This window comes from Acomys russatus, chromosome 4 (assembly GCF_903995435.1).
Source record: "Acomys russatus chromosome 4, mAcoRus1.1, whole genome shotgun sequence".
NCBI lineage: Eukaryota > Metazoa > Chordata > Mammalia > Rodentia > Muridae > Acomys > Acomys russatus.
This window is the reverse complement of record NC_067140.1, coordinates 27,620,388-27,645,444: the sequence shown is the minus strand read 5'-3', so window position 1 is coordinate 27,645,444 and position 25,057 is coordinate 27,620,388. Positions and strand designations below refer to the sequence as shown.

At 50.4% G+C, this 25,057-nt stretch overlaps 4 protein-coding genes across 4 annotated transcripts in view; 1 reads left to right on the top strand and 3 right to left on the bottom strand.

The window, feature by feature from the left end:
* The window catches only part of Zbtb46 (zinc finger and BTB domain containing 46), a 64,162-nt gene extending 48,510 nt beyond the window's left edge, over positions 1-15,652 (top strand). The window contains exons 4-5 of the mRNA XM_051144019.1: positions 10,603-10,778; positions 14,791-15,652. Coding sequence (XP_050999976.1) covers positions 10,603-10,778; positions 14,791-15,195 — 581 coding nt within the window. The 3' untranslated portion in view covers positions 15,196-15,652. The remainder of the gene's footprint in view (positions 1-10,602; positions 10,779-14,790) is intronic.
* Positions 6,129-6,654, bottom strand: LOC127187833 (60S ribosomal protein L21-like). Its single transcript, XM_051144021.1, has one exon. It carries the CDS (start codon positions 6,625-6,627, stop codon positions 6,145-6,147), a length of 483 nt encoding a protein of 160 aa, XP_050999978.1. The 5' UTR covers positions 6,628-6,654; the 3' UTR covers positions 6,129-6,144.
* Positions 15,653-19,176: 3,524 nt separating the features above from the next.
* Slc2a4rg (SLC2A4 regulator) lies at positions 19,177-20,356 on the bottom strand. The gene is given in 7 exon segments (XM_051144859.1): positions 19,177-19,394; positions 19,397-19,477; positions 19,480-19,541; positions 19,621-19,722; positions 19,800-19,878; positions 19,881-20,062; positions 20,349-20,356. Coding segments are annotated over 7 exon segments (612 nt in total). The 3' UTR covers positions 19,177-19,296.
* A 2,141-nt stretch (positions 20,357-22,497) lies between these two features.
* On the bottom strand, positions 22,498-24,783 carry Lime1 (Lck interacting transmembrane adaptor 1). Its single transcript, XM_051144014.1, has 6 exons — positions 24,661-24,783; positions 23,752-23,871; positions 23,524-23,581; positions 23,366-23,453; positions 22,916-23,256; positions 22,498-22,821 (listed from the first exon to the last, which is right to left on the bottom strand). The coding sequence occupies exons 2-6, from the start codon at positions 23,847-23,849 to the stop codon at positions 22,618-22,620; spliced, it is 789 nt and encodes a 262-aa protein (XP_050999971.1). The 5' UTR covers positions 23,850-23,871; positions 24,661-24,783; the 3' UTR covers positions 22,498-22,617.
* Positions 24,784-25,057: the final 274 nt, after the last annotated feature.

The window sequence follows — 25,057 nt, the reverse complement described above, 5'->3', positions numbered from 1 at the left end:
GATTAGCCTCAAAGTTACTGCGTAGTTGTAGATAACTTCAAACTTCTGCTCTTCCTGCCTTCCATCTCCCAAGTGCTAGGGTTTTACACAGATATGTCACCAAGCTCAGCTCAAAACTTGTTAAAAAAAAACAAGCTGGGCGTGGTGGCGCATACCTTTAATCCCAGCACTGGGGAGGCAGAGGCAGGTGAATTGCTGTGAGTTCAAGGCCAGCCTGGTCTACAAATTTAGTCTAGGACAGCCAAGGCTACACAGAGAAGCCCTGTCTCGAAATACCAAAACAAACAAACCAAGCTTAAAAAAAAAAAAAAAACCCCTTGTGAAGAATCTCTTTGAGTTCCCAGTTCAGTCGCAATCAGCTTGTATTGGACTTAGCTTCTAGGCAACAAGCATTTGAAAAACTGTGCCCCTACCCCCCCAAAACAAACAAACACCAAAATCCAGCTGCAGAAACACACCAGAGCCCAGATGTCACCAGGTTCTAAGGCAGCCTTGTTGGGAGGCCTTGGGGAGAGTGAGCACAGGGTGGCTGCATTCTGTGCCATCGATACAGAGGTGGCTCTTCAAGGTGTTCTTAAGGGTCAACATTACCAAAAGCAAGAAGCTACAGATGAGGTCCCCTACCCTGCACACATGTACCCACAATACCCTTCCTACACAGCAGAGTGCCACTCCAGAAGAACACAAGATACATAAAATCTGAAGGCCATGTCATTCACATTGGAAGCTGAGCTTTGGCCAGGGGAAAAGACAAGGGGACCCTGGGCTCTCAGGTTAAGGCCCAGAGGCCTGTAAACCAGCCCAGCCTTTGGAGCTGAGATGGAGCATCACAGAGTCAGGCCGTTCTCCACCGCCAGCTTGTCTCTGTGAAAGTCAACCACAGCAGACAGCCGCTCTCACTGTCTTTGCGGAAGACTCCTCTGCTGTGACAGCGAGTATCCAGCATTGAATAGAAGATAACAGGTGTCCTGAGTCACAGGACCCCGGAGCTTCATGGGTGGCCTGCATCAGGAAAGATGAGAGCCATCACTGAACATACAGGCAAGGAAACCAGAGAAGTGAAGAAGACAGGCTCAGCGATGGAAGGTTTCGAGATAATTGGACTTTGTAAGAGGATCCAGTGGACATTCTGGACCTGGCAACACAGGGTCTAAAATGAAGAATTTTCTGTAAGCCAGACGTGATGGGTTACAACATAATCCCCCAGCACTTGGGAGATAGAGGCAGGAGAACCAGGAGCTGAGCCCCAGCTACCTACTGAATATGCGGCAAGCCTGGGTTATAAGAGATCCCAGCAACAACTACAACAACAAAACAAACAAAGAAAAGGACTCACTGGATAACTTGAAAATAGCTGACATAGCAGGAGTCAACAGAAAGTGGAATGGTCAGCTGGAGATGGGCTGTGGTAAATGTCTGGGCTCAAGGGGGAAAATGGTGGCCAGACAAAGAAACAGAACACGGGGACAGTGGCTCGTGTACATGGTTGACATTCCAAAAGGGAGGATCTAAAAGGGACAGGAGCAGTAGCTAAGAAGATAGCAGCTTTGAGTCGCCGCACAGTGACAAAGGACGTCAAGGGGTTGAGAAGCGTCGTGAGTACCAACCAGAACACCCACAGCTGAGAACGGTGTGCGGGGGCACGTTGTGGGGAAGGCTTAAGTGCAGCCAGAGACATGTCTCCTTCAGGGGATGATGTGGCTGGCTCAGAGCCAGGGAGCACAGCTGCCTCTGGGGGGAAGGCCGTGCCCCTTGAGCCTTCACCCACCGCAATGGGAACAGTCCACACAAGCTGAAGGAAGCCTGTGATCACACACACAAGCAAAGAAAAGCAGGAGAAGGCAGCTTTAGGGGAGTGTGCCTCAGGCTGAGGGAGATGGCTTCCAGGTACTAGTGCGAAAGAGGAGGTGCTTGGTGCAGTGAGTGAGTGAGGAGAGCAAGATCTAACCCTGCACAGCAGCAGCGACGGCTTTTATGCTGTTTCAACTTTAGTAGAAGTGAACTGCTAACATAAGGCTGCACAGACTGACCTGTCGCCTGGCTGGTGAGTTCTTTACATAGTCACAGAGAGTAATGACCAGGAATACATGAAACCCTTCACAAACAGCTGAAGGACCCAGGGAGAAGAAAACAGAAGGCCATTACAACTAATCACACAGAAAGGTACAGGCCAGGGGCTGGGGAGAGAGCTCCCAGCATGAGGGCCCAAGTTCCATCTCCAGAGCCACATAAAGCCGTAAGTGCAGGTGTGCACACCTGTAATCCCAGCGGTGGGGAGAGAGGCGACAGCATCCCTCTGGCTCACTGGCCAATCAGTCTAGTTTAATTGGTAAGTCTAGGCCAAGAAAAGACACGGTCTCAAAGGAAGTGAGTGGTGTGCCTGAGGGCACCTGAAGCTGTCCCCACCCTACACACACACACACATATGCACAGGCAAGGAGAGAGAGAGGGAGGGAGAGAGAGAGAAAGAGAGTGTGTGAGTTGCATTAGCAACTACAATTCAGGATGCTGTGGCAGGAAGAATTTGAGGCTAGCCTGGGCTACATAGAAAGCAAGACTCTTGTCTCAAGAAAAGGAAAAAAGCCGGGCATGGTGGCGCACGCCTTTAATCCCAGCACTCAGGAGGCAGAGGCAGGCGGATCGCTGAGTTTGAGGCCAGCCTGGTCTACAAAGGGAGTCCAGGATGGCCAAGGCTACACAGAGAAACCCTGTCTCGAAAAACCAAAAAAAAAAAAAAAAAAAAAAAAAAAAAAAAAAAAAAGAAAAAGAAAAAAGAAAAGAAAAGGAAAAAAACCATCCTTGTATTAATATAAATGGATTAAATACTCCCCCTCAGAATTTGTCAGGTCCCTCCCCCTCCGCCACACACACCACACACACCCCAGACAAGATCTCACCACACTTAGCCTTGAACTCCTGGGTTCAATGTTCCTTTTGCCTCAACTTCCCAAGTGCTGGGATGATAGGTATGCACTGCTGCGTTCTTCTTTTTTAATTACTAATTAATTAAGTAGCAGTTTTTAAATTTATCAGGTGGTGGTGATGAACACCTTTAATCCCAGCACTCTGGAGGCAGAGGCAGGCAAATCGCTGTGAGTTCGAGGCCAGCCTCCAGGAAAGCCAGGGATTACACAGAGAAACCCTAATAAAACTAAAATAAAGAAACAAACAAGTAAATATACACATACATACAACTATTTACTTTTTAAAAAGTTAGCGTGTTTGTTTGAGATAGCGTCTCCAGTGGCCCAGGCTGTCCTTAAACTTGCTAAGTTGCCGGAGATGACCCGAGGAATTCCTGAGCCTTCTGCCTGTCCCTTCGAAGTCCTAGGATTACAAGTGTGTGCCACCATGCCAGTTCATGTGGCGCTGGTATTAGAACCCAGGTTTCTGTGCTCACTAGGCAAGCAGTCCATCAGTGAGCTGCATTCCTTGTTAGGGTTTGGTTTGGTTTAGAAAGAGAAATTCATTCAGTGTATTGCTAGGGGCAGTGGCCACAAAAGTACTGCCTGCCTTTAAAAAAAAATTTTCAGCTTATAAATGACAGACACAGAAAGGTTAAGAGCAAAAAGATTACAAACAAAAACAAGGCCTTGAGAGATGGCTCAGAGGTTTAGAGCCCTGGCTGTTCTTCCAAAGATCCTGAGTTCAATTCCTAGCAACCACATGGTGGCTCACAACCATCTATAATGTGATCTAATGCCCTCTTCTGCAGATAAAGCACTCATATACAATAAATAAATAAATAAATGTTAAAAAAACAAAAAAACAAAAGAATTTTAAAAAAACGACGCAACAAGCAAACACCTGAAGAGAGCAGTCCTGCACAGTGATTTTAGAGTCAGTGTTTGGTGATAGACACAGTGGTCCTGGGTGTGTGCTCCATTCGTAGCTCAACCTTTAGAAGCAGAAGTTTGGGGAACTAGGAGACACGGAAAAGACCAATTATAACTGGGATTTTAGCATTCTCCATAGCTGATAGAGCAGCAAGCAAGAATTTCATTGGGGACAGAGAGGATGAGAGCAGTTTTCGGTGCTAAGTCAACCTTGAATTCCTGAAATAAACCCTTCTGGTTACGATATGTTACTCTTTCTGTATTGTATTCAATTTTCTGTTTTGTTTAAATTCTGTGTCTAAACCAGGTGTGGTGGCATATTTAATCCCAGCACTTGGAAGGCAGAGACAGGCAGATCAAGGCCAGCCTGGTCTACAAAGCAAGTTCTAGGACAGCCAGGCCTATACAGAGAAACCCTTTCTTGAAAAACAAACAAACAAAAAAGAAAGAAAGAAAACAAAATAACAAGAAAACAATTCTGTGTCTTTATTGCCCTGAACCAATACAATTAGGAACTCTAGTACACGAACAAGTGCAGAATATTCCAAACTCACAGGAAGCACCGACCCGGGTATATAAAACAACATCAAAGGCCAAGACTGCTGAGCAAGTGCTTTGTGTGACCTGCAAACTGAGGCTAGAACCCAGCATCAGCAAGACTCTAGACAGCTCATAAACACTTTCCTTTTCCTTACTTCCATCTTTCCTGTTACTGTTTTGGAACAATAGCCCAGATTGATCTCAAATTCAGGAACTTCCTGCCTCAGCCTCAAAAGTTCTAGTATTGCAGAGTGACCGCTTAGTCTGCCTTTTGTCTTCTTGAGGACGGCCTTGTACTCTGGATTTTCTTGCCTCCACCTCTTAAGTGTTGAGGTTAAAGGTGTGTGCTGCTATTCACAGCTGCATTTTGTGATTTGTTTTATACTTTGAGATAAGCGTTTTTTTGTTGTTGTTGTTTGTTTTGTAGTCTAGACTGGCCTCAAATCAGGATGCTGCTGCCTCTGCATCAATGGAATTGGGTTACATCCTACCAAACCTGTGGACCACATCCATATGGCTTATAAATATACATAGAAAAAGGTTTTTAATTTGTATGTCAAGAAGGGGGGAGGAAAAGAACCAAAATGTAAAGAAAGTAGCAGGTGGGAGGTAAAGATAGCATGAAACAGGAAGCAGACATAAAGACAGGGCACAGAAACATTGGACAGAGATGACTCGCTAGGGAAGAGTGCTTGCTGCACAAACATGGAGCCTGCCCATGTTTGAGTTTTAATCAGCTGTGCTAAGTCACAGAGACATAGGAAGGAAGTCCTGAAGGGTGAAGTTTAGTATACTCACTGACCTTTAGAAATAGGAGGCATGTTTCACCATGCAGAGCCACCCAGTGGGGGGGGGGGAGCACCAGGCAGACGGAGGGAAAGAAATGATTGTAGGGACAACTCCTGGCTCACTGGGGATCTAGGGCAGGCAGCAGTGGGCCTAGGTATGGGAGTCCTGTAGGGGACGGGCAGGAGTGAGGCTCGGAGTGGCTCTGGAACATTGATCATTGTTGTGATCAAATGCCTGATGAGCAATTTAAGGAGTTTAGATGACAGTTCATGCATGCAATCTACCACAAAGAGGAAGGCACAGTGGCAGACGCTGTAGGAAGCAGCTGGTCATACTGTACCTGCTGCCAGGAAGCAGGAGTGATGAGCGCTGGTGCTCATCTGAGCTTTTCCTCCTATTTGTGCAATCTAGAACCCCAATCCTGCAGAGTGCGGTCTAGAACCCTGGCCTGTGGAGTGCCGTCTAGAACCCCAGCCTGTGATCCCACTGATGCTGCAGACATTTAGGGTGGGTCTTCCCATTCCAGCCTGATTTAGGTAATCCTTCACAGGCACACCCATAGGCCTTTTGGTAATTATATATACCGTCAAGCTGACAATATTAACTTTCACAGGTCGTCATTTACTTTAGAGAATGACCAGGCCTGGAAGTTGCCATCCCTCCAGGGTCTCCTGTATCAAAGCTGCAAATACAGAAATTAGAGGCCACGGTTGCTAGAAAGTGGAGGGGAACTTAATGCAACTGATACTGTAGAAACTATTCAGAATTGCTGCAGTAGAGACTGGTGCCCAAGGATGCATAGCAGTGCTAGAGGCCACAGCGCAGGTTGTGTGTAAGGTACATGGTACTGAGAAAACTGGAAATCTACCCGGAAGAGCGGTCCTGGGCCCTGCTTCTCACCAAGCACAAAAGGTAGCTTGCCTTTCTTTTCTTTTTTTTTTTTTTTTTTACAGTCCAGGCCTTTATTTCCTTTTGCACATTAGGCCATGAATTCATAGGGAACGGGCTCCAGCAGCTCAGGCTCCTTCCCGTTAGTCCTCACGAAGTGCGCTTCTCTGGGTGGCGCAGGCTGGCGCTTCAGCTGGACCCAGGTGCCCTTCTCCTTGGCCTCCTTCTTCTTCTGGTCGTTCTCCTTCACGCGCTTCAGGAAGCTGTCCCTGCTCTTCGAGTGCTTGATGTGCTCGATGCGCACATTGACCCTCTTGGCGAGAATCTTGCCCTTAACCTGCTTGTTCACAATGATGCCCACAGCGTGCTGGGTGACGTTGTAGACTCTCCCGGTTTTGCCGTGGTAACACTTATAGGGCATTCCTTTTTGAACAGCGCCCATTCCCTTGATGTCTACAATATCACCCTTCTTGTAGATTCGCATGTACGTGGCCAAAGGAACAACTCCATGCTTCCTAAAAGGCCTGGAGAACATGTAGCGCGTGCCCCTCCTCTTTCCCTTTGTGTTTGTCATTTTGGCGAGTTACTGCAAGATGGCTGCTGCCTTGCCTTTCATTGTAAACTTTTGGAAAGCTGCTTAGCCAGGAGCCTGTGGTTCATTCCCTTTGTTTGGTGCCCAACAGACATAAGGAGTGCCTGTCCACCAAGGCACACCTGTGGGCATCATTTTAGCATCACTGCTCACAATGCCCAGATGGATTTGCGGAAATGGGCATGCTGTGGTTTGCTTGCACAAAGGAATAATACACTCGACAAGCAAGAATGGACTGACTGCACTTTCCCAGATGGATGCTGATTGAATCCAGCCAGTCGTGAACTGGTGATGCCATAGACACAACGTCTTAGAATAGCAAAACCAAAGGGCTGGCTCCGATTGGTAGGAGGGGGCCATCTGAGTATGCCTTAGATTGTTCTTAAGATGTGTACACTTTACATAAGATGGCTCAGCAAGTGAAGGCACTTATCACCAAGCTTGACTGCCTGAGATTGATCCCGGGAGCCCACGTGGTGGAAGGCAAGACCCAACTCCTGCAAGCTGCCCTCCTTGCATGCCCCCCAAATAAGTAAATAAATGAAATAACAAAAATTTTTTTTAATTATGAAAGTAATTTGAAGGTCTATTTTTTATTTTGTTATTTTAATACAAGAAGTCCATTTACAAGTGGGAAAATGAGGCAGAACTTTTTTGGGTGCATTAATGAGATGCACCCCAAGTGCAGTGTTTTGGAAATTGTCAATGACCGTTGATGGTTGATGACTCTGGAAGTGCCCAGTGACTTCTTCTGTATCCGCATTCAGCAAACCTGCCTATTCCGTCTCACTCACTGGTGGTTCTGAGTGACCACGTGTGGTATCGTCAGGGTCTAAAGGAAGCATCTTATGGCTTGGCAACCATAAAAATATGAGGCCAAATTACATGTTACAGAAAGACAAGCAATTGTTCACTGGGCATAAGCAGTTTCAAAAGATGTTTTCTATGCACAAGTATTATAGACTCGCGGTGTGGCGGCTAACATTGCAGAGTTCTCACTGTTGGTTTGTAGTTGCCTTGGCCTGCGTTTCCTGATAACTCAGGGCTTGAGTTGCTGAGAGGCAGCTATGGTCTCTACGTAGCCCACATCGGCCTCAAACTCTCCACTCTCTTCATCCAGCCTGTGCAGTGCTAGGATCACAGTGGCACTGCCAGTCCGGTGTGGGCTGCAGGGCTTACATGGAGCATCCATCTGCTGTCTATCTCATTCTGGAAAAATCCATCATAGGATGGGACCATGGGCCATGTCCCGTGTAAGTTGTTTCTGTAGCCAGGTGTGGCAGCGCATGCTTTAATCCCAGCACTCAGGAGCCTGGGCAGGTAGATCTCTGAGTTTGAGTCCAGTCTGGTTTACAGAGTGAGTCCAGAAAAGCTTTCTATTTATAAGTATTTATTTAACGTGTATTCTGACTTGTGTACTTAAATGTAAATATGCAGTCAAAACGTTAAAAAATTACAGATTTTTATTTGCCATACAAAGAATGTTGATTGAATTTTATTAAATAATTTTACTATAATCAAGATCATTACAATTTTATTCTTAATTACTAATATGATTTTCACTGGTCATTTTCTCACAGTGAGCAATCCTTACTTTTTTTTCTGTTTTGTATTGTTTTGGGTTTTCAAGACAGGATTTCTCTGTGTAGCCTTGGCTGTCCTAGACTCTATTCATAGACCAGGCTGGGCTTTAACTCACAGAGATCCACCTGCCTCTGCCTCCCAAGTGCTGGGATTAAAGGCGTACACCACCATGCCTGGCATGTTTTGGGGTTTGTATTTTTGTTTTTGTTTAAATAATGTTTTGTACCTGTCTCCCCCATGCCCTTTGTTAGGCCATATTCTCATGGTTTTTACTTGTCCTATTTAAATTTGTAAATTTTATTTTAATTTTATGTGTGTGAATGTTTGCTTGCATCTGTATTGCGTACCAGGTGCTCACAGAGGGCAGAACAGGGTATCATCCCTTGGAACTGGAATTATAGGCAATTGTGACCTAATTGGGTCTTCAGCAGCAAATGCTCTTAACTACTGTGTCATTTCTCCAGCCCCTTTAATAAAAAAAAAATCAGTATTTTATTTTTATAAATGTGGGGGGGGGTGGTACCCATGGAGGCCAGAAGAAGGTGTTGGATCACATGCTGCTGGAGTTATAGGTGGCTGTGTGTACTAGGAACCAGACTTAGGTCCTCTACAGGGATAATATGCACTCTTAATGGTTGGGCCATCCCAGCAGTCACTCTGTACACCAGGCTGGACTTGAACTGAGAGATCCGCTTGCCTCTACCTCCTAAAGGCATGCGCCACCACGCCCAGCTTTAATCTTTGTGTTTATAGGAGAATAGAAATTGTGGTTACAACCCCAAGACATCTTTGAAGAAAATGCTGTGAAAATTTGCCTCCTCGTTTCCCATTCTGTCTTTCAGTGGCCTGCTGGTTTTTAAATGTGGTCAGAGGACTCTAGGAATCATGGGAGTGAGAGAGGTCACTATGGAGGTCTGAGACTAGACTGAGGAATAATGTTCTTTTGCCTAGAATGGGAGCCAGGCCTAAAAGGAAAGGACGAAAGCAGCTCATGCTCTCCCTTTGGGAGTGGTGTGGGTGACGGCTAGACACGGATGTTCCTTTTGTCACTTGACATATGACACGTGTATCTTTACTAGTCCTGACCATGTAGAGTAACATGCCAGCTGCTTTGTCTCTGTGTCTTTGATACCCAGGCACCCTGGCATCACGTGGCAATTGCTGCTGGATGCTCCAGTCTCCTCCTGGGACCCACTTGTGGGAAGGCCTGTCTGTACATACTCCCCTGCACCTGGGCATTAGGGTTAGCTCAAGGCACAACACATGGAAACAGGCTCTGCCTAGAGTTGTTTGTAGAGACCCACAGAAATACATCTGTGGATGTCCAGCACATCATCTCTAATAAGTCACAGATTATTCAAACACGCTTTAAGGGCTGGAGAGATGGCTCAGAGGTTAAGAGCACTGTCTGCTCTTCCAAAGGTCCTGAGTTCAATTCCCAGCAACCACATGGTGGCTCATGACCATCTGTAATGAGATCTAATACCTTCTTATGGCAGGCAGAATACTGTAATAATAATAATAATAATAATAATAATAATAATAATAATAATAATAATAACCACCCATGCTTTAAACTAAGATCACACAGCCTTTAATTCCAGCAGAGACTGGTGGATCTGTGAAGTCAAGGCCAGCCTGGTCTACAAAGTGAGTCCAGGATAGCCAAGGCTACACAGAGAAACCCTGTCTCGAAACAAAACAAAACAAGGTCACACTACAGTACATATGATAGTCTATCCAGTGTGCACATGATCTCAGTGTTCAGCCAAGGAAAAGAGGCCCAAAAGAAAGCAGGCTGCGGGCCACGGCGACTGGTTTCCTTCTCCAGGTGTTGGTGCAACCCCATCCTCACTCCTGTCCTCAGTTCCTATCTGTAGACCAGCTTGCCTTACACACACACACCCAAAGATCTTAAATCTTGTCTGGTTTTGTTGTTTCGCTATTAAAGACAGTGTCACAGCACTCCGCCTGCCTTTGCCTCCTGGGTGCCTGGATTAAAGGTGTGCGCCACCACCACCACCTGGCTCCTGGGTCTGAGGTTAAAGGCGCGGGCCGCCGCCACCTGACTTGAGTGCTGGTTTTACTCATCTCCCTTTTCCTAGGTGGCATCTGACGCACCCTAGCCAAACACCATGCTTTGGTGTCTAGTGGGGTCAGGGTGTAGGGAAGGTCTGACCAGCACTATCAAGCTGCTGACTCAGTGAAGCTCTTGATCTGTTCTCAGCAGAGTCCTGGAAGGTTCTCTGTTCTGTGGAGGCTCCAGAGAGCTGTGCGTCCACCTCCCTGTGTAGACTGTCTTTATTTGGAGGTAAAGTGAGATAGTTGGTTGTGTGGTGTCAGGTGCTAATGTCTCTGTCACTGTCTTTTCAGTGAACGAGTTCACAGTGATCAGGAAGAAGTTCAAGTGCCCCTACTGCAGCTTCTCAGCCATGCACCAGTGCATCCTTAAGCGGCACATGCGCTCACACACTGGAGAGCGGCCCTACCCTTGTGAGATCTGTGGCAAGAAGTTCACTAGGCGAGAACACATGAAGCGACATACTCTGGTGAGTGCAGGGTGCCAGGGAGGCATGAGGGCAGGGCACATGGTGGGCTGGCTTAGGATGTCCTGACAGACACGTCAGGAGAAGGATGCAGAGTACCTGCCCCCCCCCCCCCCCGACACACACACACTAAGAGGTGCCTTGCAGAAGGGAATGTGGAGTGGGAGAGGGAGAGCTGCACCTCTACCGTATCACTGTGCCGCTCCTCAGGGCTCCAGCTCTGCCTGAGTGCCAAGGGCACGCTGCCACCCACACTCTGGTCTGCCTATTTGTAACCCTACTCTTGTGCCTGGCTCTCGGTCCCTAGTGTGTCATTTGTTTGTTTGTTTTTTGTTTTTTGAGACAGGGTTTCTCTGTGTAGCTGGCCTTAGCTGTCCTAGACTCGCTTTGTAGACTGGGCTGGCCTCGAAGTCACAGCGATCCGCCTGCCTCTGCCTCCCGAGTGCTGGGATTAAAGGCGTGAGTGCCACCATGCCCGGCTTTTAGCGTGTCATTTTCAAGTAGCAGGTGTTGAAGGATGAATTTGGCTGGCCAAGAGATAGCAGAAAGAAAAAGCTGGCCAGAAACAGGTAGATTGGTTCAGACAAGATAAACTAGCAAAATCAGGCAGGCACAGACAGGCTGGACTCAAGGAATTAGAGCTCCTAAAAATGAAACATAGCTTGGGGAGGGGCACTTTTAGAGGAAGATGGAATTAGGGGGTCTCAGGTGCCAGCAGTCATGACTGCTGGCTGCTTGCTGGACCACTCCTTAGTTCACTGGCCCTGACTAGGGGCCTGCCAGGCATCCCTTCATGGGCTTACCCAAACTATCCAGCACCTGCCCGACTTGTGTGAGCAGAAGCCAGCCTCAGGGCCTAAAGTCCTGTGTACTCAGAACTGCTTGAGGTGTTAGAGTTGCTTCTAGATCTTTTTGCTAGTGAGGCCAGGGATGGGGCTCAGCCAGTAGAGTGCTTGCCGAGCATGCATGAAGCCCTGAGTGCATTTTCTAGCGGCATACAATTCCTGTGACACCAACACTTGTGGAGGTAAAGAGTATCAGAAGTTCAAGGTTGAGACATTTAGTTGACTCCATGGATAAGGATGCCTTCTGCCAGCCTGCGGACCTGGGTTTAATCCCCAGCATTTACATAGCTGGAAGGACTTCCACAGGCTGTGTGGAACACACACACACACACACACACACATACACACACACACACACACACACACACTCACACACACTTTTCTCAAGATAGGGTTTCTATGTGTAGCCCTTGGCTGTCCTGGACTTACTTTGTAGACCAGGCTGTCCTGGAACTCACAGAGATCCGCCTGCCTCTGCCTCCCGAGTGCTGGGATTAAAGGCATGTGCCACCACACCTGGCTCCTTTATTTTCTTAAAACCACACTCACTGTTGTTTGAGGTTGGGTCACTCTGCCTGACCTTCACCTGGGGTAGTACTTGGTCGGTTTGATTTCAGGGTGTCCCCTCTTTTTGGAACAGGAGGCAAGAGCCTATATACCAGGCTCAGATTCAGCTACACAGTGAGGCCTTGTATTTGATGATGATGATGCCCCGTATTACCAATGCTTATGTAAGAAAGAGATCTATAGAGTTTAATCCTTTAGTTTCCTTGGGGTGCCTATGTTTGAAAAAGTAGAGTCCTCTGCAGCAGAGGCAGCTCTGTAGCCCAAATCACCATGTTCACCCTAACAGCATCTACTGCCCTGGCTTCTTCTTGGCAAGAAAAACCCTTCCAGGCACCTCCAGAGGTGGAGACACGGTGCTAAGAGCCATACTGCTGTAGTTTCCCGGAGACCAGGAAAGCATGGGTGTAGTACGCCACACCACCATAGAGGGGCTTAGCAGCAGACTGCCTTACGCCCAGCATCTTTGTTTTGTGCTTCTCCCTGGGCACGTCAGTCAGGATGGGTGAGTGTACTGAGAGGCTCCCTGAAATTACCTTTGCCACCACTGAGCAGCATAACACAGCCCATAGCTCATACGGTAGTCCCCAGGCAGGTGGTGTCGCCTCCCAGGCCTGCTCCGGACTAATCAATGCAGATCTTGGCTGTAACTTGGTCTAAGTTTTGTTCTTCTGTGGTTTGGTAGAGAACCAGGCAAACTCTGGGCTTAAAATGGTTAAATAAAAAGCGGGGGGGGGGGGGGGGCTTGGGTGGATGTGTAGTTCAATTGGTAGGATATTTGCCTAACATGCTGAACCTCTGGGTTCCAGCCCTGGCACTACATCAAACCAACCATGGTGAAACATACCTCAATCGCAGGACTGTGGAGGCTGACGCAAGTGTATTGACAGTTTCAGGACAGTTTGAGAGAGAGAACACATAAACCAAAGAAACCAAAAAGGAAGTGCCAACTTGTTAGAGGTTTCATTTCTAGAATCAAGCTTTCAGGGAGGCTTGTGAGGCTGGCACCCCAGCTCCAAAGGCCACCAGTTCCCCCTAGGGACAAACCTTCCCAGGTCATGCTTTGGGTGGGCTTCCCCAGTTTTTCTCAGTTGGTGGCCAGTTGTATTTGAGTCTTAACAACTCAGGGTTCTGCCGAGTGGTGGTGGCACACACCTTCAATCCCAGCTCTCGGGGGGGGGGGGGGGGGGCAGAGGCAGGCGGATCTCTGAGTTTAAGGCCAGTCTGGTCTACAAAGCAAGTTCAAGACAGCCAAGGCTACACAGAGAAACCCTGTCTTGAAAAACCAAAAAATCAAAACCCCCAAAACCCTTAGAGTTCTGTGAGAGGCAACTCTGCCTGCAAGAAAGGTGTATTCAAAAGCGGAGGCTGGATGTTCCGCATGATCTTTGGGATTGCAGGCCTGGGAAGGCCAGGGTAGGGGAGGGTAACACTCAAGGCCCAGACATAGAAACACAGTGACATCTTGCAAGAGCCTAAAGTCAAGGGAAGCTTCCAGGCAAGGAAACCTACTTCTCGGGTGCTGACCTGAGACCAGCCCCGTGTGTATGGCCTGGGACCACTATGGATGGCCTGGGACTGCCGTGGGCTTCCGTGTGTATGGCCTGGGACCGCCATGGGCTTCTCTGGGTCCCTCCACCTATGCAGGCAGGTACAGTGGAGCTGGCCAGGCTGAGAATTCCTGTGGGCAGTCCACAAATCCCATCTCTAGGAAGACAGTTCTGCACAGCTAACTCTCTACAGGGTACACTGGTTGCTATGCACACTTCCTGAGGCCCAGGCCTCCTGGTTTCCTGCCAGGACCCCCAGACTTTTGTGTTCTGTGCGCTCAAAGGCCCCTCTACTGAGTACTGTGTCCTCCTGCTGAGTACTACAATGGGCAGGGCACTGCTGCTGTCCTTCCCTGGCTGCCACGTCTCCTCCTCTGGCCCTAATGGCTAACCTCTGTCCTTGCCTTTCAGTTGAGAGGGCACGACAGAAGGAGTTGTCCCTTTTCGCTGGAAGCAAGTTGCATAGCAGCCAGGCTGGGGTTCACTCCAGTGCTCTGCCTCCCACCCACCAGCTCTTAGGATTCCATGCTGACCTCTCTCCCTCAACTCCTCACCTGTAGCGCGTGCCCAATCACCAAGCTAGACTGTGCTCCCCAGAAGGCATATTCCAACCACAGCTGTGTATGAGCCCCCCCCCCTGCCGCCCTGTGCACCCAGGTGAGCAGTGTTGTATTTCCTAGCTCTGCACCACCTGGGCTGCCAGGCTAGCTCCTCTCCCTGTCCAGGGTTAATGGCAGCCGGGCCTCCGATAGGAGCCTCTCAGCTTGCCCTGTGTGGGAGTTTGTAGGAAGGAGGAGTATACCGAGTGAGAACTGTACCAACCTACCACTGAGTGGGAGTACTTGGAGACGGATGTGCTGGGGCTGGCCCGGTTTGCAGCTGGGGGATGACACTGTTTCCCCTGGGGCCTATCTCATCCCCAAGTTGACTTGCTACTGCCCATGTGGGCTCCAGCCCCGGATAGGGGCTGTCCCTCCTGTGTCCCTCATGACCTAAGGGAATCTGTGTTCCTCATGCCAATGCTTCGTTCCTCCACTGACTGCTCTGTCCCTCCAGGTTCACAGCAAAGACAAGAAGTATGTGTGCAAGGTGTGTAGCCGTGTGTTCATGTCTGCGGCCAGCGTGGGCATTAAGCACGGCTCTCGTCGCCATGGTGTATGTGCAGACTGTGCTGGCCGGGGTGTGGCTACCCCGCTGGACCATGGTGGAGCTGGTGAGGGCTCCCCTGAGGCACTGTTTGCTGGTGAAGCGCCATACCTGGAAGACCCGGATGACCCACGAGGGGAAGGCGAGGAGGAGCTAGGTGAGGATGAGGACGAGGATGTGGCCAAGTGGAAGGACGACGTGGTTTTGGCACATGAGGACGCACTGCTGGAAGATGACAAAGATGACGAGGACTCTCCCCAGGGGCCCCACAGTCCCTCTGGGGAGCCTGATAAAGACTTTGCCTGGATCTCCTAGGGGCTCTGCTCTAGTGGCCGGGGCGTGTGGTGGCTGAGTCACTTTGTCCACCTGTGTGTGTGTCTTAGTGGGTCTTTACTTACCCAGGAGCAGGACCATGCTTACTCCTTGAAGCTCTTCCTCCAGCTCCTCCTGTCCCATACCCCTCCCCCTTGCAGAAACCGGTTCTATGAGCTAAGAAGTGGATGTAACTCCAGTGACTGGGGAGCACTAGGGCTGCACACGAAGTGAGGGGTACAGAGTGGGTTGGGAAAAGGGAGACTGCACGCTCCCACCTATGCAGGTGTTAATGGCATCTCAGCAGGTATGTGTAGATGTATGGGCAGGGCTGCGCCAGGGCCTGGGCATGCTTCCTCAGGGTATCAAAGGAGCCCTTTGCTGTGAACCTGGCTAGGAATGCAAGATGACTCAGTGTCCAGGCCATGGCCAGCACCGCTTAGGGTCATGAGGGCACTTCCCCAGGCCGAAGGTCTGAGTAGGTGTTGAGTTTTGCATAAATACAAATGGCTCCATCCATAGCATTGCTCAATCTCCATCTGTCCTCTCCCCCTCAACCTCCACATCAGGTTCTGGGCTATGGCTCTGTGTCACTTTGTCCTCTTGGCTCCTGCTGCTCTGTGGCAGCTGGTGGAATCTAGTGGGCAAAAGTCCTGCAACCCTCTTACCTCCGGGCTTTGGTGCTTAACACAATATGGCTTGCAGATGCCTCTCTGGAAGCCCTAGGCTCCAGGTGCTATCTCTGTGGGACGCAGCTACCCAACCGGCAGGCCAGGGAGGAAGACTGTCCGTTCAAGAGGGGACCTGTGGCTGGATGCTTTCCACTTCAGGCCCACAGGGTTGAGTTGCAAGGGCCACAGCTCTTTGCTGGGTGTGCACTTTCTTGGAGAGCCCCATTGTGCACCGTGAGTTCTTCCTGCGCTTTCGCTGACCCTCCTTGTACCAGATAGAGCTCAGCTCCTGCCTTTGTTGCTGCTAACATTGGAGGTGGGTGTTCCTAGCTGCAGTGTGCTGCTATGCCTCCTGCCTAGGAACCAAACTTTAAAGAAGTCAGAGACATTTTGAGGTAGTTACTACAGATTACTTTGTTTTGAACTGTTTTTCTCACGTGACAGGACTCTGTAGGAGCAGTTTCACCGAGCCCTCCTGCTGTGTTTCTAAAGGCTCTTATACTTGCTCTGTGAAGAGTGTGGGCCGAGATACTTACCTGCAGGGTGGACTCAGATACTCCAGCCTGCCCTTTCCTTGAGGCCATTTCTGACAAACCATCAAGACATTCCATCTCTCATCCACCTGAGCTCCCTAAAGCGCACTGCAGTGGTGTTCAGTGGGCACTCTGATGGGCACTGGCTTATCAGGCTGCTAAGCATTAGGGCCAATTAGAGAATTTTGGTTTTCCTTTCTCAAACACTAAGCCAAATGGCTCTCACACTTTTTTTTTTTTAAACTGGAACGTCTATTCTCTCTAAGTAAGAAGCCTCATATAAAACTGTAAGTTAGGTCCTAACTGTCGTGCAGAGCATATGTCACCTGGTGACATTCTCCAGGTACCAGCTGCGGAAGCTACAGAAGGAATGAATCATAGCTTTTATTATTGTTTCCAGCAGTCAAGAGGAACAGGAACATGACTCCTCTGCAGAGTGTAGGACAGACACTGTGTGCCCCTCTGTTCACTGCCCTCTTGCTCCGAGGCACGCCAGTTCTGGAGTACTTTTCCACCCAGTATGGCAGTACAGCTAGACCCCTTTTACCAACAGAACTCCACCTTGAGACCGTCTAGCCTTGCCAGGCCCCACTGAGGCCGCTCAGGCTTAGTACCTCTCTCCCTCTTTTAAAATGCCTTTTCTAAACACTTTTTGGAAACCAGACCTTTGCTACCACTGTCTCTGGGTTTTTGTATCAGTCCCTACTTCTCAGGCTGCCCTGCCCGGGACCCAGGACCCAGGACCCCGGCCACCTCCCAAGGCACCTGTGCCTCCACTCTCAGGATGTCTTGCTTTGCCTGGTTCCCCTTCTAGACTGCCTTTGCTGGCCTTTCTGGGCTTTCCTGTTGGTGCCACAGGGCACTTAAAACCAGTACTGTACCAGAACCACTGAAGGTCCCAGTTCTGGTCCCACCACCTTCCAAGTGTTTGCCACGTGGCAGGGTTTGTTCTGGCTCAGTTTCCAATTGGAAAGTGGAATTCTAGAGATCCAGATGAACACATCCATCTCAGGAGGCATGGAGGGAAAAGACGTATGTATTGAAGTTTTTTTTTTTATGTGACTTTTTTTAAATCAATGTTCAAATTAATAAATATTTTTTTATGAAGAAGAAAAATGTGTAGATTACATTTCACATTTTGTATTTTTTTTTTGGTGTGTGTGTGTGTGTGTGTGTGTGTGTGTGTGTGTGTGTGTGTATGTATTCTGGTGTTTGTAACACCAAAGTGGAAAATATAGTCCATGGAGTGGGTGTTGTTGAGGTTGAGGTGGAAAAACGATATAACTTTTGTATGGGTCTCTGGATCCTAACCACTCTGAGTTTGGGGGAACAGGACACTGCTAGGACAGGGTCCTGACTCACAGCTAGGCTTCCAATTTTGCACATCTTCCTTTAAAAACAAGCAACAAAACAAAACCCGAAAAAATGCAAAACTGGAACTTTTTGCAATATTATGAAAGATAATCTTACTTCGGCTCATTCTATGACATGTACAACTCCTAAGAAAGCCATACTTAATGGTGGTATTTTTTTTTTTTTTAGATCCTATTGTGTTTTGTATGTGGCTCTTTTAGACTCACTTGTAGTGAGGGTGCTCGGTGTATGTGTGCTTTTCTTAAATATTTATTTTTTTCAACATGCTTTCAATCTGTTAACAAAAAGGAAAAAAGGGCAGTGTTTGAAGATTGTTAATTTTTTTTTTCTGGGGATAATCTATATTATATTGACTTTATATTAACTATTATGAAACTGTGTTCTATTGAAGATGTGTTCAATATTTGTGGGAGGTTTGTCATAATCAGTTGGTGGGTTCACTGCTCTGTGGTCCTGGTTCTCTACAGCCACAGACAGGTGAACGACACCTTCTCTACAGTGGTTCTTGCGATTTCTTGTCTGCCTCGGTGTGCTCCAGGCTGCCTGTTGGTTTCCTTTCTGTGCCGGGATTAGTGTAGACATTCTTGCAAAGCGATCACTTTAAATAAAATGGGAAATTGCTGCTCCATGCAGATGCCTCCTGTGTGGTTTCAAACTGTGCCCTTCCTTGGACCTCAGCTGAGTGGCGGAAGCTGCCAGCCGGTAGCTTATCACTCACTTCCCGTTACCCGCCTACTTCCACTTCTTACCCCAGGAAGTAACCTTGGTTTCTGGAAAACTAAGCAAGGAAACGAACAATCCCCACAAGTTTTAATCTTTCTCCTTGACTGGTATGGCCCAGACACAAGACTCCTGAGCTTCATTAACAAGGTAAAGCGTCAGCCCCGGGGCCCTGGAACTCCTACCTTACATGTGGGCAGGAGAGACCTCTCCCTGAACCTCTCAAAGTGCATCTCAAACAGGCTCTAGCAGGGCCCGCTGACATCTTTGACAAGTCTTTGAGTGTCAGAGAGAGGCAAGCTACCAAAAGGACGACATGCAGTTTGGCTTTAGTGCAGAAGGCTGGTTTCTTCCAGGGCACTTTGAGTAGTCAGTCACCCCTCCACCTCTAGGAGTCCAGGGTCATCAAATCCCAGCACAGGTTTGCTGTAGCTTCAGGCAGGGGGCGGGAATAAGGCTAGGCGGCAGCAGCACGGATTGGCTCAGTCTAGGAACCAATGGCAGGCTTTCATCCAGGGGCAGGCCATTCAGCCCAAGTCCCTGTAGTCTATGACACATACTTCCTGGTGCTTCTTGGCATCTCCCGGGGCTTCCTGGAGGGGCCATGGAGAATTTTCAGCTGAGACCTTTACCATCTAGTACAAGCCCAGCTCCTCAAACTACACATACCGCAGGCTGGCCCCTCAGGCAGGGCTGGTATGTAGGCCCCATCAGGCCTGTGGCTCCTAGTAGACGGAGGCCCGACAGCTCTGGAAGGGACCACAACCCCTGTTACGTTTCTCTCTGGAGCGCTGGGAGCCCTGCCCTCACTCTCCACCTGTGGCCTCACCTGGCTGGTAGGCACGGTCACTGTGGCGTGCTTATGGAATAGCTTAAGAGCTGAGCTTGGGAGGTGGTGACAAAAAGTTAAGAGCTGTAACAGGCTGGGAAGAGCTGGGGGCTTCACACGAGGAAAGGCGAGTGGCATGGAGACTGGAGACACAGGTCAGTCAGCACGTCCATGTAGTACCAGTCTTCCTCAGCATCACTCTGCTCTGGCCCTGCCTGCCTCCTGCTGGGAATGGAGAGGTGAAAGCTTAAGTTTTGGCTAGGCCTGACCCTACCCTGGCCAAGCCCCAAGTCTACCACACCCCAGGTGCACCAGGCACATGTGTCTCTGCATCCCAGACTCTGTGCTCAGCACCTTCCCACAGCTCTTCCTCAGGCACTGGAACATGACCTGGATAGAGCTCGAGTGACAGGGGCCTAGGCCTTAAACAGTAGCCACCCTGTCCTGCCCAACCCTGGAGGGGTTTTCCCCAGGCCTAGCTTCCTTTTTCTCATGGCGGCCTCCCCAGACACAGAGTGGACTGCCTCACGGGGCAGTGGGAGTGATGGGATGGATGGGCCAGGTCCCAGCCCCAGGCTTCATTGCTGCTGCTACTACCGAAGCTGCCGCAGGGGGGAGCCATGACTTCCTTCCAGGGCTCCCAGCCAGACGCTGCACAATGCTCCACTCCAGAGCTAGGAAGGCTCAAGCTGCTTTGCAGAAACTGCTGCCTGCTGGCCAAGTCCCTGGTTATGAGCTGCCACCTGTTCAGGTGAGCCTTGAGGGGTAGAGGCAACTAGGAGAATTTGGCCTTATGACTCGGAGAAGCCTCTCCAGCAGAGGGAAGGTAGGGGTGCTTGGCATGGCCAGGAGGTAGCTTGGCCAGCCAAGTGGAGGTTCAGGTTTGGCCTCAGTGAGGGGCCTTGAGGGTCCAGATGTCTCTTGGGGAGCTTAGGAGGCAAGATTAGAAGGTGGCATATTGGGTCGCTCCAGAGAGGCTTAGTGGCTTCAGTGTACCAGAATAACACAAGTTCTAGACCCTGCCCATACTTGAGCATAGGTTTCTGAGTCTCACCTGGACTGAACGTGACAGCTGGAGGCCCCAAACAGAGGGGGTTTGTAAGGGCTGCAGTGGTCATGACCTCTTCCAGCTGGGCTTTTCCTGGGGTATTCTGGAGATGAGGTTGGGGTTCAACAAATGCTCTAGACTCCTCCCCTGGCCCAGCATACATGTGCGGGCCTGGGCATGTTTGGCATCAGGCAAGAGAACTGGCTCCACCCCCAACCCAGGTTGCCCAGCTGAAAATCCAGGAACCACAGAACAGGACGGACCCATAAAAGCCTGAGTTCTGCATAGCCCATGCTTTGTCCCACCGTGACTTCTTCAGACCCTGGTGTGAAGAGTTCTGAAGGCCCATTTAGGGGGTGAGGCCATCTATGGTCCAGCCTTCCTTTCTAACACACATTAACCATGGTGGTGCAACAGCAGCTATGGGGCCAGCACAAGCCCCAGGTGGGCAGAACACCAAGCCTTTGACAACAGTTGGGAAGACTGGGCTCAAAGCACAGGCAGGTCCCCAGGGAGGTTGAATAGGCAGGCCCTGCTGCATAGCCACTCAGCAGAACAGGGCTAGCAAGTGTGGAAGTAGAGGCTAAGGCCCGAGAGGTACCTAGATAGTTAGGTCTCCAAAGGCTGACATCTGTGCTGGCATCCACCGCTCCAATACACACACACACACACACACACACACACACACACACACACACACACACACACACACACACACACACACACACACACACTGCTTGTCTTGGGTTACCAGCCCCTACCTCACTTCTTTACTGCCACTGGGATGTGCACAGAAGGCACTGGGAGTCTGTGCTGAGGCTCCAGACTTGCTTCCTGAAGCTCCTGGGTCCGTGGCCCGAGGTTCCTGTAGCTCTGAGAACTCCAAACCCTAAAGGCGCCACCTATAGAAGGGCCCTAAAAATAGGGATGGGGTAGGGGGTGTCTCCGTGGAGGATTTGGCCTGGGGACCCCAGACTCAACCTAAAGTTTGCTTGGTGTCCAACTTCCATACCAGATGCAGCTGGTGCAGACTGCATGGTCCCACCACAGCCCCAGGCCCTGTTCTGGTAGCAGGAAGCATCTGCTGGCATCTCAGCTTAGCCTGGCTGACCCATGGATACACACAGCCCAGTTTGCACAGAGCCAAAGCCATCTTTACAAAGAAAGAAACTTTGGCAGTGTCCTTGCCCACCTGTACCTGCAGTGGTGTGGTGCACTAACCCACATAGTCATGATCTGCAGCCCAATAGGATCTGGGGAGCTACGTACACTAGGTCTAGACCCTCAGAGTCGGGTGGGTGACGTTTGCAGCCTCTGAGGGGATGCTTTGCCTCCATGGCCTATGTCACAGAATTGACTGTCCGAACCTGTCCCCAAGTTGGAGCCAGGTCAACCCGACCTAGACATACAAGGCGCTAGGATCTGGCCTTAGACTTCACTACCCAGAAGAGGCCCAACTGGCCACCCTGTCCTACATGCTCCACTCCACACACCCCCACCCCATGCCCACATCAATTGGCCCACAGACCACTACACCACAAGTGGCCCACATCTCAGTTTGTCCTGCCACCTAGCAGGGCGCTGCAGGAGGCTGGCTCAACTCCTGCAGCCAGCGCCAGGCAGCCAGCGCGCCTGTAGGCCAAGAGCACCAGTTTTCCCAGGGACTGCGGTGCACACAGAAGCATAGGCTAGGAAAGGGTTGCAGTTTCTTGGCTGGCCTTCTGGGAGCAGGCTTTTCTTTAATGCCTGGGCTGCCTACTGCCACCTACTTGTGTCACTTCAAGGGCTGGTGACAGAGGTTTCAGGAGATATGAAGGACCCGATCCCACTCTTCCGACTGGCAGTGCTGGTCCCGATCCTCATGCAGGCTTGGGAAACCACCACAGCAAAAGGTGTGTTTGCTTTCTCTCCTGCACACTGACTTCTTAGTCTGACAACTAGGTCGTGACCTCAGGGGTCAAGGACCAGAAACGCCCAAAGACTAGAAGGGACCATCTCTTTAACTCTTTCAGAAAATCCCCACTCCAACATTTCTAGCTTTAAAAAAAAAAAAAAAAAAAAAGCAACTGAGAAGCAACCTTATGTGACAAGAGATTTAATTAAGCAACAAGGACCGGACCTGAGATGTGTGCTGCCGGCTGTGGAGGTAGAAGGACACGGAAGGAAGTGTAATCAAACCCTGCTGAGCAGAAGCCTTGGTACTTTCTATGTCAATGCATGTCAACAGACAGGGTGTGAGGGCTCCACTGCTCAGGGACCCATCTCCCTGATGCTTTCATACACATTTTCTAAGGGCCCTTGGTTCACATCCTGGCCCCTCAGAGTGATGGCCTCATAGTCCACATCACTCTCAAGGGTCAGAATTGCTCTCCCGCCCGTGGGGTCCAGCTGGTCTGTGACAGGTCTTGGGTCTTTCCGTTTAGGCTTGCAGACTCTGGAGTACAGGCCGTCCATCTAGAGAGAAGCAAACCCAAGAAGGGCTTGGCATTGTCGTCTGCCACGGGTGGGCTCAGTCCCATCTACCCTGCCCTACCCAGGCTGACGTTACCTGAGTAGCTGGGATCACCTTAGCCTTCTGCTCTGTCCCTTTGTGCTTCTGGATGCAGGCATACTCGGCCCCAAGACCAAGCTTGGCACAGTTGGAGGTCAGCTGTGTTCCAGCCCACACCATAGGGCTAGCAGCCAGGCTGGCTCTGGGAATTGCAGCCAGCCCCACATTGGAGTAAGTGGCCTCAGGAATAGTAGAAGGTGCAGTTGCAGGGGCAGCAGGAGGGGCCCTGGGCAGCTGCCGTGGTGGGAAGGCAGAGGCGGGTACCTGAGACCTAGTGCTGCCCCTGGACATCTCTAGCCAGTGTGGATGCAGGAGATCCACGCTGGCAGGCCGAGGGGCTAGGGATAAGATCAAGGCAGTGGTCACTGAGGGGCCAAGGCAACAGGGCTAGCCCTAGTGGTAGCGGGCTGAAGCCAGCCCTACACATATGATCTCCCAGGAGCTCACCTATGCTGGAGCGTGGGCCTCGGTGCAGCTCATGCAGTCTGGTGTCAGACTTGCTGAGGGAGCAGAGCTGGGTCTGTCTCATCAGCGACTAGGGGCAAGGAAGGCTGGTTGGTTCCCTGCTGTCCTCACCCTGACCCCAGGGACAGTCTGGCACTCACCATTTCCACTGGTATCAGACTGCCTTGCAGCCCAGTTTGTTGCCTCTGAGCTCGCTTCCTGAGGGCAAAAGTGCTGTTAATCCAGCAGGCAGAGGAAGGTGTGGGGTGGTAAGATTCTGGCTCAGGCTCAGTGTAGAGGCACATGCAGAGCCCTCATATGGGTTCTCTGTTGTGACTTCTGGCCCTGAGCCATGCAGGATGAGGGCAGATGGAACCCCAGGCACATACCTGTGGCAGGCTGTGCACAGTGCCCACAGCCAGAGGAGCAGGGAGAAGCACCCCAGGACCCAGAGGGCCAGTGGGGCTGAAGGGACTGGTGGCCTCATGCTGTGAGCAGGGAAGGGGGACCTGGGAACAGAGAGACGAGCACTGGGGGCTGGCTGAGAGACTGGTGCACACCTGCAGCCTACTTGCAGATCTTGCCCAGCTAGTAGGTTCTTTCTCCCTGGTTGACTCAGCACACCGGAAACCCCCAGCCTTGTATTTTTGCCCTGCCGTAGGACACCCACCTTTCCTTCTCTAGCTGGGGTTTCTGGTAAAAGAGGTGCTCTGCCGGCTCCTTTAGTTATCAGCAATGGCTACGGTGATAGAGGAGCACGGCCAGGGTAGCTATGACCTGAACCGAAGCAGGCTGTGCTGTACTCACTGGAGCTCGCTCCACATCTCTTGGGGGAAATCTCTGACATCACTCTGATTTTGAGCCACAGACCACAGACCTCAACTCCAGCCAGCACTGCCCAGGAGTGACCCCCTGTGTCAGGTACTGTTCCTAGACTACTTGCTACAGAGGCTGAGCAGCTGGGGGTCAGTAAACCAGAGGAACTGCTACCAAAGGAGGGCAAAGTAACCCACCCTCACCCTTCCCAGGGCTACTGCTTTTTCTGGTAGAGCTTGACCTAAGTAGAGATGATTAGGGGCTCACCCAGGAGTTTAGGGTAAGCAAAATCAGGATGAACAACCTTCTGAGGTGAGTCTGTTCAGGCTTGGGGTGTAGGCTTCTTACAGAGGGGGGCCAAGCTAATGTGGCTACAGCCAACTCTCAATGGCCTGACCAGGCAGGGACTGGCCCCTCCCAGACCCCAGGGCTTAGACAGGCGTGGGGACTAGTCCAGGATGGAAGATGGGACAGGCACTTACCAAGGCCACTGTGGGGTTGCTGCCAGGAAGGTCTTTGTGGGCTGCTGGTGAGCGTTTCACCTCACTTCCTGTTATCTCAGAGCACCTCCCAGCAGCCACACAGCTCTTGCGCAGTTGTTCCCAGTCTGCTCTTCTCACATCATGACTATCTGCCATCACTAGGCAATTATCACAGAGACTAACACAGTCCCCTCCACCCCAATGAGGCAGATACCCATTAATGAGGCTAACAGAGCAGGTCAACTGGGTGGATTATCCGTGACAGCCAAAAACCAGATATGAACCCCAAACCCACTTGAGTCAGGCCTGCCTGCTTTCCTCACTGTGCTCCTAAAAGGCATCTCCACTTTGCATACCCTACCTGTTTGTGAGTACTGGGCACTGAAGGGCCCCCTAG

What these genes read in the sequence shown, in the direction of transcription:
- Lime1 (XM_051144014.1), bottom strand. Translation starts at nt 23,849, where the DNA reads ATGAGGCCACCAGTCCCTTCAGCCCCACTGGCCCTCTGGGTCCTGGGG. An exon ending in CTGTGCACAGCCTGCCACAG is followed by an intron (nt 23,582 to 23,751) that starts GTATGTGCCTGG and finishes TTTTGCCCTCAG; the next exon opens with GAAGCGAGCTCAGAGGCAAC. An exon ending in AGGTGATCCCAGCTACTCAG is followed by an intron (nt 22,822 to 22,915) that starts GTAACGTCAGCC and finishes GCTTCTCTCTAG; the next exon opens with ATGGACGGCCTGTACTCCAG.
- LOC127187833 (XM_051144021.1), bottom strand. Translation starts at nt 6,627, where the DNA reads ATGACAAACACAAAGGGAAAGAGGAGGGGCACGCGCTACATGTTCTCC.